Source organism: Nycticebus coucang, chromosome 7 (genome assembly GCF_027406575.1).
Source record: "Nycticebus coucang isolate mNycCou1 chromosome 7, mNycCou1.pri, whole genome shotgun sequence".
NCBI lineage: Eukaryota > Metazoa > Chordata > Mammalia > Primates > Lorisidae > Nycticebus > Nycticebus coucang.
In genome coordinates this window covers 61,113,527-61,127,874 of record NC_069786.1, presented here as the reverse complement: position 1 = coordinate 61,127,874, position 14,348 = coordinate 61,113,527, and the positions used below count along the sequence as shown (strand labels likewise).

The following is a 14,348-nucleotide window of genomic DNA, read 5'->3' as shown; positions in this document are numbered from 1 at the left end:
GTGGGAGAGTTTAAAAGGTCTCTGGCAACTGGATCGTAGGGTTCTGGTGACTACTCAGATATGACTTGCTCCAGTGCTCCGTGGAGTCAGGAGGACCCACCCAGCAAATAGATCAGTCTGGGAAGGTTGATGCCTCCTTTCCCACCTTGCACCCCTGTCACACCCAGTCTCTGAGGGCTTTGACCCAGTTGCCTGTAGTGAACAGATACTCCAGGATTTTGCACCTGCCTGAATCACAAGGAAATCTATTTCTGCTCAGCCAGGCTGCTGCGCTTTGCCTCTATCTAGCAGGGGGAGGTAAGGCCTGACAACCTCGTGTGCTTGCTGGAGGCTGAGGGGTGTTCACTCAGTTCCAGCCCTGCCCCTGATTGATGTTACTGACAGAACAGAACAGAACTACTTTGCGGGAATTTGTTTCTGTCCCTGCTAAATTCCCCTCAGAAGAGAAGCTGTTTTGAGTTCCCAGAGCCTGCGCCTCAGGCCCTGTCTTTGCTCCTGCAGATTTGTATTCAGTTACCTGTCAGTTCTAGCCTCCTGTCTTCCTTTGTCTATAGGCTGACGATCCCCTGAGGGCTGGGTGTGTCTTAGGCTCAGTAAAGCGGTCCTCTGGGTCAGCCCCACCCTGGGAACTTCCCGGCTCTGCGTGTCCATTTCTAGTCCCCACGCTCCACACAGGCCGGGCAAACCCTGTACTCATGGGGCCTGTGTTTCCATCCCAGATCTGTTCCGTGGTGGTTGCCACCTGAGTAGATGCCCAGCCTCCTCTGGTTGCCCAGGGAGACAGGGGTTGTGGCTTCAGAATATCCGGGAGTGAGCCCTATTGTTGCCAAAAGACAGCTGCTCTCTGCCCCCCGTGGCACCACTTCTCTGGTGTGGTTCCCTCTCAGCCGACCATCCTCTCCTCACTCCCATGCCCCAGAGTCAGCACTGACCAGCTGCAGTTTAGGCCCTGTCTACACCCCTCGAGAAATCACCCAGGAATCTGGACTCCTGGGAGACAGGCCTCTAGACCTTTGAGTGAGAGTGGAGGGGAGTGCTGGGATCTCAGAGTTGCAGGTAGAGAATATATACAGTTTTATACAGTTTTATGCCTGGCAGGAGAATGCTGTGGCACCCTAGGAGGGGAGGTAGGTCCAGTTTTTAGAGAGTCTCTCCTGTGGAGTGTAGTGGGAGGAACTTTGAACTCTGCTCATTTGTTTGTGGGGCACTCCGAGCCATTCTCATGGGGGAGGGGACTTCCGTCTGCTTGGTGATGGATTTTGTACCTTTGTTTGTATCATTGGGGTCGCAGCTTGCCTCAGCAGGGTTGATATGCGTTCTTCAACCTTCTGTCTTGGTGCAGCTCTAATCCACCAGGTTACTTGCTAAATTTCTATCGTTTAACTCTCCTACTAGACAGGAGCCTCTGTGGAAAGCTGGCTTCAGTCAGCCATCTTGTTTCTGCACCCCTCCTTAAATTTTTTTAAATTTCAGAATGTTAGGGGATACAGATGTTTGGTTACATACTGAGTTTTTGTACAAATTGAGTCAAAGTTGTGCAGGTAAGTCTGCCCTCACCCAGACAGTACCCAATAGGAGTGAACTTACCCATTCAACCCCTTCTCTTCTCCCCTCAGCTTCAGATTTTTTTGTCTCAATAATTTTTAGTTAGTATCTTTCATCTTATTTAATAATTGCAGTACTTTAGGAATTTAGTTAATAGCTTTTATCTCAGATAATAATTGTAGTACTTTAGGAATTCTTTTTTATTGGGGCTTCTGAATCATCACTAAGTGAACCAATGACCTTCATAGATGAGATGTGTATTGGAAACAGATCTTACAAAGTTAGGGAAATGCTGTTATTCAGTATAACTAAATACTGCAGATTTAAAATGATTTAGGTACAGCACTTATAGCTCAGTGGGTAGGGTGCTGGCCACATACACCAAGGCTGGTGGGTTCAAAACTGGCCTGGGCCAACTAAAAACAACGACAACTACAACAAAAAGAAATAGTTGGGCATTGTGGTAGGTGCCTATAGTCCCAGTTACTTGGGAGGCTGAGGCAAGAGAATTGCTTAAGGCCAAAAGTTTGAGGTTGCTGTGAGCTGTGACACCACAGCACTCTACCCAGGGCAACATAAGACTCTGTCTTAAATTAATTAATTAATTAATTAATTTAATGGTTTAGGGTTATGTTATTCAATGAAAGGAAAAAAATTAGGACTCCCTTTTTATTTTGTTGTTCTCATGGCAGTAGACTACAATGAGATATTTTTCCAAAGCAGATGTACCCTTGATTTTAAAGAATTCATTTTAGAAGTAAATAAAATAAATATAAATACCATTCTTGGTAATAAGATCTAGTATTTTAACACTACTGCTATTGTTAAGAGAAAAGAGACACCTGCAGTAATTGGGCCCTATGGGTTTCTACTTGGAGCAGTATTAAAAAAAAAAAAAAATGAAACTGCTGGTACCTGTGACCAGCATAACCAACCTAACAAGCATTGTGTACAGCTTACAGTGGAATGAAGAGAGCAAGCCAAACACCCAGCAAGAGCCTGGATATAGAAATACAGTCAGCAGGGTGAGCCAGCCACAATCTATACTGCCAAAGAATTGAACTAGAAAGAGTTTCTCTTTAAAACATAGGGTGGGTTTCATGACTCTGGGTTAATTATAAAGCAGAAATTTAAAAGGTGTATAAGCATTCTCTTATTTAGTTTTCATCTTCCTTGCATCATTTGAGAGATTTCTATTCAAGTAGACGAATCCAGTTGCTTTTCTAATCTGTACTGCAAGTAAAAACCTTCATAATCCTCTATTCTTTTTCTATTGCAAACTGCAAAATGCCCTGGAATTAATAGTGGTATTATCAATGAATAGTGCTTTCCTGCCTTTATAAATAAGGCCATGTTTTATTGTCTTTTTAATAAGCAATTATGATTTTACATACTGTCAAACAACTTCAAAAATGATGTCAAAGCCCATAGTGTACCTTCAAGCAAATCTACATTAAACAGATCAAATAAGCTGGACTTTTTGTAGGAAATATATCAGATGGAATTGTTCTACCATTTTCCTGATGATCTGGACTTGTAGCAACAACCTCTAATAAAATTGAGTTTTCAAATATTGAGATCGTAACTGCTATCTAAAAAAGATACTCCACTGGTCTTCTTCCAGTACAAATATGAACTATACAGATTTCCCTCCAATTGTTATTTTTTCATCTCTTAAGAATTATAACATAGACAGAATAACCATTGCTTTGCATTGCCTTGCAAGTTAGGTTTGGAAGAGTACCAAAAGTCTGACTGCTGACAGCTTTTCAGAAGCAGCTAGAGGCAGGTTTCATCCTGATAGCACCTTCACAATCAGAAGTTCCAGATAAATTAGCTTCCTATTTTTGTCCTACAGAGAGATAATACTGCACACACACACACATCCAATTATATATATAGAGAGAGAGCTATTTGAATTACTTTATTATTTTCATAAATTCTTATATCAAAGAATTAAAAAGAGTAATACTGTTTTGTTACAAATACGTACTGAGTTGTGCAGTATTTTCCATAACTTAAAATGTATTATCAATTCCAAGTACCATGATAGAGCCTATGGAATCCATAATCTATTTAATTCCAGCAGTATAACAACTGATCTTTTATTTATTATGTACTTTTGTAGATAATCATTTGTATTTATGTGCAATAAATGGCAAAAGCATATTGTCCATGCATGTTAAATTAGAATGCATGGTACTGCTTAGTATTTCCCATTCTTATATCCCTTTCTGTGGAAATATTTTCCATATAGTGTGGTCTCCACTACTTTTTTCTTAAATTGTTAAATACTGCCTGGACAGACTATTTTCATAATGTGTCAGCCTTAATTTCCATTTCTCTGGACTTCTTTGTTTCTGTAAAAATAAAAGATAATTGTATTATTAAAATCATATTTGTAATATTTCTGGTATGGAAATGGTGCTTAGCATAAAACACACAGTAATTTTAACTGGAAATATTAAAAAATAGTTATTTTGAAGTTATTTGTAAGATAGAGCTTGTTATTTCACATCATGCAACTTCAAATTTATTTTGCTATGATTTTCCCAGGGAAAATATAGCAAAATAATGTGTCGAAAAGCTTTTAAACCATAGGCGATTGTGGCATAAGGTTTCATTATACTATTCTTTCTATCATTATGCATACTTATAAATTTACATAATAATCAGTTTAATATGTATATATAAAAAGACATTTTATGTAAAAATGCATTTAATTATAAACCAACATCATATTTGTTATTGACTATTTAAAAAACTTACATTTTATGATTTAAGAGTATAACATTTATGATATATCACATTAATAAAATGAAAGATAAAAACCATGTGATTGTCTCACTTGAGGCAAAAAAAAATTTTGACAAAGTTCAGCATTCTTTCTTGATAAAGACTCTAACATTGAGATATAGAGGGAAAATTTCTCAACATAATGAAGGCCATTTATGAAAACCCACAGCTGACACCATAATCGTTAAGGGAAATCTGAAGGCTTTTCCACTAAGATCCAGTGCAAGGCAGGAATGTCCAAAATGTCCACTCTCACCACTACTATTCATTATAGTACTACAAGTACTAGCAAGAATACTAGACATCAGCAAGAAAAAGAAGTAAAAGGCATCCAAATAAAAAAGGAGGAAGTAAAATTACTTCTATTTGCAGATGATGACATAATTCTATATGTAGAAACCTCCAAAGATTCTATAAAAAAGCATTAAAACTAAGAACTCAGTAAAGTTGAAGGATACAAAATTAATATACAAAACTCAGTAGCATTTCTACACGCAAATAACAAACTAGCTGAAAAAGAAATCAAGAAAATCCCATTTATGATAGCATCAAAGAAAAAACATTATTTTTTTAGAGAAAGAATCTCACTCTGTTGCCCAGGCTAGAGTGCCACAGCATCAGCATAGTTCACAGCAACTTCAAACTCCTGGGTTTATGGGATCTGCCCACCTTAGTCTCCCAAGTAGCTGCAATTACAAGTGCTTGCCACAATGACCAACTAATTTTTATATATTTAGTATAGAGAGGGTCTTGCTTTTGTTCAGACTGGCCTCAAACTTCTGAGCTCAAGGGATCTTCCTCTTTTGCCTATCAGAGTGCTAGGATTGCAAGTGTGAACCACCATACCAGCCACATCAAAGAAAATTAAAATAAAATACTTAGGAATGATTTTAACCAAGGATGTAAAAGATTTATACACTGAAAACTATAAAATGTTAATGAAAGAAATTGAAGAAAATAAGGCACGGTGGCTCATGCCTGTAGTCCTAGAACTCTGGGAGGCATTGGTAGGTGAATCACTTGAGCTCAAAAGTTGAAGACCAGCCTGAGCAAGAGCAAGACACCCTCTCTACTGAAAATAGAAAAATTAGCTAGGCTCATTGTAGTGGGTGCCTGTAGTCCCAACTACTTGGGAGGCTAAAATAGAAGGATCACTTGAACCCAAGAGTTTAAGGTTGCCGTGAGCTAGGCTGACACCAGGTCACTTTAAGACTCAGGCAAAAAAGTGACTCTATCAGAAAGAAAGAGAAAGGAAAGGAGGAAGGAAAGAAAAGAAAAGAAAGAGAGTAAATATTGTCAAAATCTCCATACTACCCAGAGCAATATACAGTTCCCCCAATCTCCATCAAAATTCTAATGGCATTCTTCACAGAAATAGGATAAACAATCCTAAAATCCATGTGAAACCACAAAAAACCCAAATAACCAAAGGAATATTGAGAAAGAAAAACAAAGTTAGAGGGAGCACATTTCCTGATTTTAAATTATATTACAAAGCTATAGTAATCAAAACAGTATGATATTGGCATAAAATCAGAAACATGGGTCAATGGAACAGAATAGAGAACCAAGAAAGGAATCCAAACATACACAATCAACTGATTTTCGATAAGGGCAGCAACAGGACATAATGAGGAAAGGATATTCTCTTAATAAATGGTGCTGAGCAAACTGGATTTCCACACATAAAAGAATAAAAGTGGACTGTTATATCACATATCCTTAAATGGATAAAATACCTAAATGTAAGATAGAAACCATAAAACTCTTAGAAGAGAACATAAGGGAAAAAGCTCCTTGACATTAGCCCTGGCAGTGATTTTTTGGATATCATATCAAAGGCTCAGATTACAAAAGCAAAATAAATAAATGGACTATGGCAGACTAAAAAGCTTCTGCAGAGCAAAGGAAATAATAAAAGGAAAAAGGCAATCCATAGACTGGAAAAAAAATATGTGTAAACCACCTAACTGACAAGGAGTAATATCTGAAATTTATAAAGAACTCTTAAACTCAATAGCAGAAAAACAAATAATTCCTTTAAAAAATGGACAAAGGACTTGAATAGACATTTCTCCAACGAAGATTTGAAAATGGCCACCAGGTATTAATCATCAGGAAAATTAAAACCACCCAGAGATATCATTTCACACACTACATATAATCAAAAGGACAAGAGACAACAGATGTTGACAAGGGTGTGAAGAAAAGGGAAAACCTGAGTATACTTTTGGTGGGAATATAGATTTGTACAGCTGTTATGGAAAACAGTATGAATGGTCCTAAAGAAATTAAAATTAGAACTATTATATGTCCCAGCAATTCCTGTTCTGGGTAACTGGAGGAGATGAAATCACCACCTCTAAAAGATATCTGGACATTCATTCCAGCATTATTTATAGTGATGATATGGAAAAACCTAAAGGTTATAAATGAATGAATGGATAAAGAAAATATGTGTTGCGCGTGTGTGTAACATACTATTATTATTCAGCCTTAAAAATGGAGATCCTGGCGTTTGACCCGGCATGGATAGACCTGGGGGAACATTATGTTAAGGATGTATGCCTGACACAGAAAGAAAAATATTGCATGATCTCACTTATATGTGGAATATATTTTTTAAAGAGGTCAAATATACAGAGCTAGAGAATAAAACTGTGATTACCTGGGGCAGGATGAGATGTAGGTCAAAGGACCCAAAGTAGTAGATACATCTGATGAACAAGTCTAGAGTTCTAATGTACAAAACGAAGAGTGTAATTAATAAAATTGTAGTATATTTCAGATTATGAGGACTATAATTAATAAAATTGTATTTGAGGTTCTTTTTTCTTGAGACAGTCTTACTTTGTCACCCTCAGTAGAGTGCTGTGACGTCATAGCTCACAGCAATCTCAAACTCTTGGGTTCAAGTGATTCTCTTGCCTCAGCCTCCCAACTAACTGGAACTATAAGCACCCGTCACAACATCCGGCTATTTTTAGAGACAAGGTCTTGCTCTGGCTCAGACTGGTCTCAAACCTGTGAGCTCAGACAATCCACTCACCTTGGCCTCCTAGAGTGTTAGGATTGCAGGCATGAGCCGCTGCTCCTGGCCATATTTGATATTTTTGTTAAGTAGATCTTAACTGCTCTTGTTACAAAAAAAGAAGCTGTGAGATGACATATGTTAATTTGCTTCAATACAGTAGCCCTTTTACTATTATTGATATGTGTATCCTATAACATCATGTAAAGCTCAAGTATACATAATAAAGTTTATTTTTTTAAACCATATTTTTTATGGTTTAAGAGAATACCTTTTATTAATAATATGTTATATTTTAATATATAATGCAATTAACATTTGACATAATTAGAATATCCAAAATGCATTACATTTTAACATTTTTGCCATTTGCAATGTTTCTAGTGAGAATTAAATCTTTTCAAAGGGTAAATAACTTTGAAGTCAGTAACTCTTAGTATTTTTATAACAGACAATTCTGCTGGTCATTTATTTTCCATCTGACATTCCCCCTTAGATTTGTCCATAGATGTGGGGGAGGGTGAACGAGTTATAGTCATTTAGTTCTGTCGTCAGTTTTCTAGGGTAGCTAATGTGTTTAGTTTTACTTGAAGGAAGACTTAGAAATGCTATTTCATGGTAAGTACCCTTAGGGTTACAGTTTTCTTTCTCACACAGGCAGGCACTACTTCTGCATTAGCTCAAGTGAAGAGGAGAGACAATATGCCCCAATTTCCCAAAAGTTCCCAATTGTACACAAATGACAAACAGAACTCTCAAGTTTGAAAGGCAAAGTGAATACACACTAATTCTAAATAAGTTTAAGACAATATGATATAACTGAAAACATGGGAAATTTTAAGAGTCTGCCAGAACCAGTCTTCCTATTTTTGCTTTATTGTTTTCTGATCATCTTTTCTTAAGTTGTTAGACTATTTTCATTGTTTTATCTATAAATATACCATTGGAAGAGGAAAAACCTATTTCTAAGTCTGTCTTAGAATTCTTTTTTTTTTTTTTTGAGACAGAGTCTCACTGTGTTGCCCTCATTAGAGTGCTGTGCTGTCACAGCTCACAGCAACTTCAAACTCTTGGTCTTAAGCCATTCTCTTGCCTCAGCCACCCAAGTAGCTGGGACTACAGGTGTCTGCCACAATGCCTGGCTATTTTCTTTTTTTTTTTTTTTTTTGTAGTTGTCAGTGTTATTTAGCAGGCCTGGGCTGGGCTTGAGCCTGCCAGCTCTAGTGTATGAGGTTGACACCATAACCACGAGCTACGGACATTAGAATTCTTTTTTTTTTTTTTTTTGGTTCAGCTGACTTCAACACTTAACATGTACAATAAAAATACAATTTATGAATATTTTTAAAAGCTATTCAGAGAATGTTTCCATCCACTAACATTATTTTATTTCTTGTTTTCAACACACAGGGTGTGCTCTGTGCAGTTCCCCTAATTTTTATCATTCCATCAGCGTGTTATCTGAAACTGTCTGAAGAACCAAGGACACACTCAGACAAGATTATTTCTTGTTTCATGCTCCCCATTGGTGCTGCGGTGATGGTTTTTGGATTGGTCATGGCTATCATAAATCCTCAAGACTGCACCCACGGGCAGGAAATGTTCTACTGCTTTCCTGGCAATTTCTCCCTCACAAATATCTCAGATTCTCATTTTCAACAGACAACACAACTTTCAACTTTAAATGTCAGTGTCGTTCAGTGAGTTGACTTCTTTAAAAATATGTTTTCAAAACAAAAATATGTTTTCATGGACTTGTATACCACATAATTTTTACACATGTTTTAGTCTTTATTTATATTATAAAATTATCCTTGGGCATTTATCCAGTCTTGCTTTTCTTTACTCTTTAGTGCAATATTAAAGATAAGAAAAGAAAATTAAATGTATTTTATCTTAAACAGGGACAAAATAGATGTTTGTTTTTTCTAAAGACTGCACTACACTGATCCTAATTGAAGAGGAAAAATAAAGCCTTTAGCATTTGCTGTCATCCCATCAAAGCATTACTCATTTTTTTTTTTTTTTTTTTTTTTGTAGAGACAGAGTTTCACTTTATGGCCCTCAGTAGAGTGCCGTGGCATCACACAGCTCACAGCAACCTCCAACTCCTGGGCTTAGGCAATTCTCCTGCCTCAGCCTCCCGAGGAGCGGGGACTACAGGTGCCCGCCACAACGCCCGGCTATTTTTTTGTTGCAGTTTGGCCGGGGCCGGGTTTGAACCCGCCACCCTCGGTATATGGGGCTGGCGCCCTGCTCACTGAGCCACAGGTGCCGCCCAAAGCATTACTCTTTTGATAGTTGAGCCAATCTATTGTGGTCCAAACTAAGAGGGAGATTGTGGGTTTCAACTTTGTGTAGGTGTCCTTTGGCGGAAAAAAATTACTTAACATCTGTGGAATCTAAGAGACGGGAAACCCAAAACTAATAAAAAGAATAGATATTCCAAAGGCAAAAAAGAAGCCAACCATTGGGGCCAGGCATGGTGGCTCATGCCTGTAATCCTAACACCTGGGAGGCCTAGGCGGGTAGATTGCCTGAGTTCATGAGTTCGAGACCAGCCGGCACCAGAGTGAGACCCCATCTCTAAAAAATAGCCAGGCATTGTGGCAGGTGCCTGTAGTCCCAGCTACTCGGGAGGCTGAGGTAAGAGAATTGCTTGAGCCCAAAAATTGGAGGTTGCTGTGAGCTATGACAACATGGCTCTCTACGGAGAGCCACAAAATGAGACTGTGTCTCAAACAAACAAACAAACAAACAAACCCTCACCATTATTGTTTCAGTTGCATCCTTTGGTTAGAGGGAAGTAGATTCCTGTAGACATAAGCAAAGCCCCCCCCCCGCCCCCAAGTAAAGAAGCATGAATAATAGTCGGGAGGTACAAAGCCAGGTGTGTGAACAATCAAGATTACCTCCCAACTTTGGATGATGTGGAAATAAAATAATATTGTCCTTCTAAACAGAAAACACACACACATATGTATTGTTGTGAGATAAAAGCTAAGAGACCAGTTATGCATCAGATTCCGACCTGTTGAATCTGAAGTGCTGTCAGGAGTATAAAACCAGAAGCTGCACTTTGAAGCTGGAAACTTGCGAGAAAAATCAGAGCTGCAGAAATGGCATTCGCACTCCTCTGGGGGTCCTCAGAGAGATTTCTGGGAGCCCTCATTTACCAGGATTCTTTGGAAGAAGACACTTAAGAAAGAGTTTTGTTGTAATTAATAGGAGAGAGAGGAGAAAGCAGGATTGAGGGTGGGGGGTGGAGCTGCAGGCAGGCTGGCAAAGCCTGAGCCAAGCCCACTGGGTGGCTGGTGCACGTATGACCCACCAGAGTTGTCTGTGTCAAAAGGAAATAACCAGATTTTAATACTGCTGCCTCCATCAGTCACTGAGCAAGGGCACCTGGGAAGGATGAACCCTTGGGCTAAGTAGCCCTTTGTAGCTGAGTAAACTCAGAGGAACTCAAGAGCTGGAGGCTGTCTGCTGAGAGCCGGGGCACCATACACTTCCACCTGGGGCATCTGAGAGACACTGCTGTGCCCACCACAGATGCCCTGGGTTTTTAATGAGGACTTTTAAATGTCTGTTGATGATTTCATGTCTTCATATCTATGGCAATCTTTAAAAAGTAACAAATAAAAATTGGGGACCATCCGAATGGCTTCCTGGGACCGAGTATTACCTGAGATTATATTTCTTACCTTTTCATTTGTGTTTCAATCAGGTCGACCATCTGTAAGTATATATTAATTGCTGCCAAGTCATGAGAAAATATCACAAGCAGAGTTAATACATATGTGATGTGCTTGTATAAATTAGAGGCCACAAAAATTCCACAGGAAGTGTATGAAAGATAGGTTCACAGTAATTTGAATAAAGTGGTAAGAGCTGAGTCATCCTGTGACTCACAAGGAGAAAAGGCCCATTGAATACAAAGAAACCTGCACCTTTTTTTTAGCTGGCAGAACTATGCTCAGGATTTGAGTACTGATTTTTGTTTCAGTAAAAGATCATTCAAGTCACTAAATTAATTTAAATTCTGTTGATTAGCTTTTCTGTATTTAACTTGTAAATTTGTTTTTTATGCTATAGTTAAGAATCATAAGACTAAGCAGTTCGTGTCTATTTTTAGACTGGCACATTAGGTAAAATAATAATAAATACTTAACTGTATGCTGAGGGAACAGAAAAAAAATCTTTGCAGCAGTTCGTCATTACTCAAAACTGAAAAAGACACTGACATACATAGTTATTAGATAAAGTCATGGGAGAAGAGATTTCAAGAGTGTACAAAGAGAAACGCGTCAAGGATAACGTCACTTAGCACTTTTCAGTCTCTCATTTTGTACGTGAGTGTTGCTTCAGATGTTTTAACCTTGACTCTTCAAGTAGATAACAGAATTCCCAGCAGGAACTGAATGCAGCATTAATACGTGATGAATCTGTGTTGGTTTATTTGTTTGTTTTTAGTCAAGACTGCCCTTGACTCTGTTAGTAGCTGCATGGATTACCAACATCTTTAAATTACAGTTGAATACATCTCAGGAGCTAACACTTACTTTGCAGAAATACTTGTGTTTATTTTGCCACATGAAGAACTGTGAGAACCACCCACCCCTTAGTTTCTATTCTGTCCCAATTTAACAAGAGATTTCCCCTGAAATTCCTTCCTTCCCTGCTACTTGTTGCTTCTAACAAAGCAACTTGAAGATTTTAAGCCAGTGTTTCAAACTGTCACTACATTTAAACTTACAGTGTGCTTCCAAATTTTAAAACTATGGTGGTGGGTAGCTATAGTGCCTTTATACACAAGTGTGAACAGCTAAGTATACATTCCATTTATGCGTGTAAACTGTAGTGCATCTATGTAATTTAGGAGTTGGGTCCTTGCCCACTACAGTTATTATGGAATCTAATCTCAACACTAACTTGAACCATCTTCACAAGTCAAAATGGGTCAACTGCCTTGTCTGGACTGTTTCCAGTGATTCCAGGCAATAAGTGTTGCCTCTTATCTTTCCTAAAGGAGACTGAATCCAGGTTATCAAGTTAAGGAAATACCAACTAGTCCTCTGCTGAACTTGCACTGTATACATCTGTCTAATTAAAGATACATTTTTTGGACAGAAAAAGTCCCATATCTGCTTTATCTGCTATATCTCTGCTTGGGAAATCAGTAATAATCTATTTTTTTAAGTAGAGGTGGCTGCTGATCAGACCAGATGTTGTCAGGTCACTTGAGAGTGGCTCAAGCATGGGGCAGAGAATGACCATGAGGTAGGTGCCCACAAATGCTTTGCTGACTGTGGCAGGGTAATAATTAGTGATACCAATCAGTTAAGCTCTTTTAAAAGTTCATATTTATTCTCAAAAGCATATAAAGAACTTTCCAGGATTATAGAGCAAACATGTTGCGTGGATCAGAGACTCCACGAGCTGAAGAACACATAAACCGGGAAAGAAAGAGCCCAGTCATTCCCTGTGTCGGAATCCCTAGAGGGCTTCTTAAAACACAGCTTGCTGGGCCTCACCCCCAGGGTTTCTGATTCAGTACTCTGGACCTGAGAATCTGCATTTCTGAAAAGTTCTCAGGTGGTGCTGATGCTATTGGTTTGGGAACCACACTGGAATAAATTTGGGAAGTGTAAGATGGGGCCATCTGTTTAGAGGATGTGGCAAATACTAGCAGGATGTAAGAATATGATGCTGCAGCTCAAGGAAGAAACAGTCTGGAAACATAGGGAAAGCAATTGGCACATATTCATGTATTTGTCCTCTGTCTCATTGAAAAATTGTCTAGAGACACTTACAGTATGGGGAGGAGAAACCAAGACAGTAAGATTAGTGAGGAGTAATGACATGGGAGAGGGAAGAATTAAAACAAAAAAGAGAGAAAACAGATTACAGCTTAAATCAACACAGCTGGGGTGGTTACACTGCGAGCCTGGGTCTGAGCCCGCTGGCCTTCAGGGAGTATTGCCTGAATGTCATAGCTTTCATTGTGATAAGGCAGAAAATACCCCAGTTCTTCAGATGTACGCCAAGTTTGCTAAGGACTCACCTATCAAAAGAATGGCCTATTTGGAAAATTACATAGGGCACAGGAATATTGCTGGATTATGAACAAGGTTTTTAAGAACATTGTGCAGTTAAAGAATTAATTCACTTGGTTGTCTTTTATAAGATGCTTCATCACTCTCTTAATGTTTACTTCTAACAATGAAGATTAGTAATATATTAGCTTTGGCATTTTTATTATATTATTCATTTATGAATTGTGTAAATCCTCCATTAAAGCAAAAACAAACAAACAAACACCAGCTCTATTCTCTTCCTCATTCCTAACTCTCCCCTGAGGCCCATCCTTACCAATTCATACACGGGCTGACCATGGCCTAGGCCCCATCATCCTATCCTGCCTCCAGGCCCTTCTCCCTCCAAGATAATCTGTGCATCCCTTGGAGAATTATCTTATTGAACAGATGTTTTGCTAACATCACTTGCTTACTCAATAGCTTTCCAGGAAACTTGTAAGATAAGATACAAACTCCATAGCCTGTATTCAAAATGAAGCAAATATTTTGCCCCAAAATATATTTCTTTGCCCTATGTTGTGATGACTACTGCTGAGTCTCCCATTTAGAAGTAATACCGCAAAGCTGTTCTTGTAGTGGGAAATTTACATCTGTTGAGAATCTTAGCTAATACAGCCAGGTCTATCCTTACTGGATCTAGGGAAGATTAACAGAGTCTGACATCTTTAAAGGTCTAAAAAGAAAGATTTATCATCTATCCTCTCTGAGGAGTGCTGCCTGTGCTAACTCGCCAAGACCACCTCTGCTACCTAGTCAAGCCTCTTCCTTTTTCCCTCTCAAAAACCTGCTTTTCTGCTTCCAAGCCCCCATTGTTTAAAAACCTCTGTACTTCAAGGAAGAGTTGAATCTTCATTCTAAGGATTCCAGTGTATACATGT

At 38.6% G+C, this 14,348-nt stretch overlaps 1 protein-coding gene across 1 annotated transcript in view; it reads left to right on the top strand.

Annotated features, from left to right (window-relative positions):
- Positions 1-9,197, top strand: part of SLC38A11 (solute carrier family 38 member 11) — a 72,066-nt gene extending 62,869 nt beyond the window's left edge. Inside the window, exon 12 of the mRNA XM_053596903.1 lies at positions 8,783-9,197. Coding sequence (XP_053452878.1) covers positions 8,783-9,076 — 294 coding nt within the window. The 3' untranslated portion in view covers positions 9,077-9,197. The remainder of the gene's footprint in view (positions 1-8,782) is intronic.
- The last annotated feature ends 5,151 nt before the right edge of the window (positions 9,198-14,348 follow it).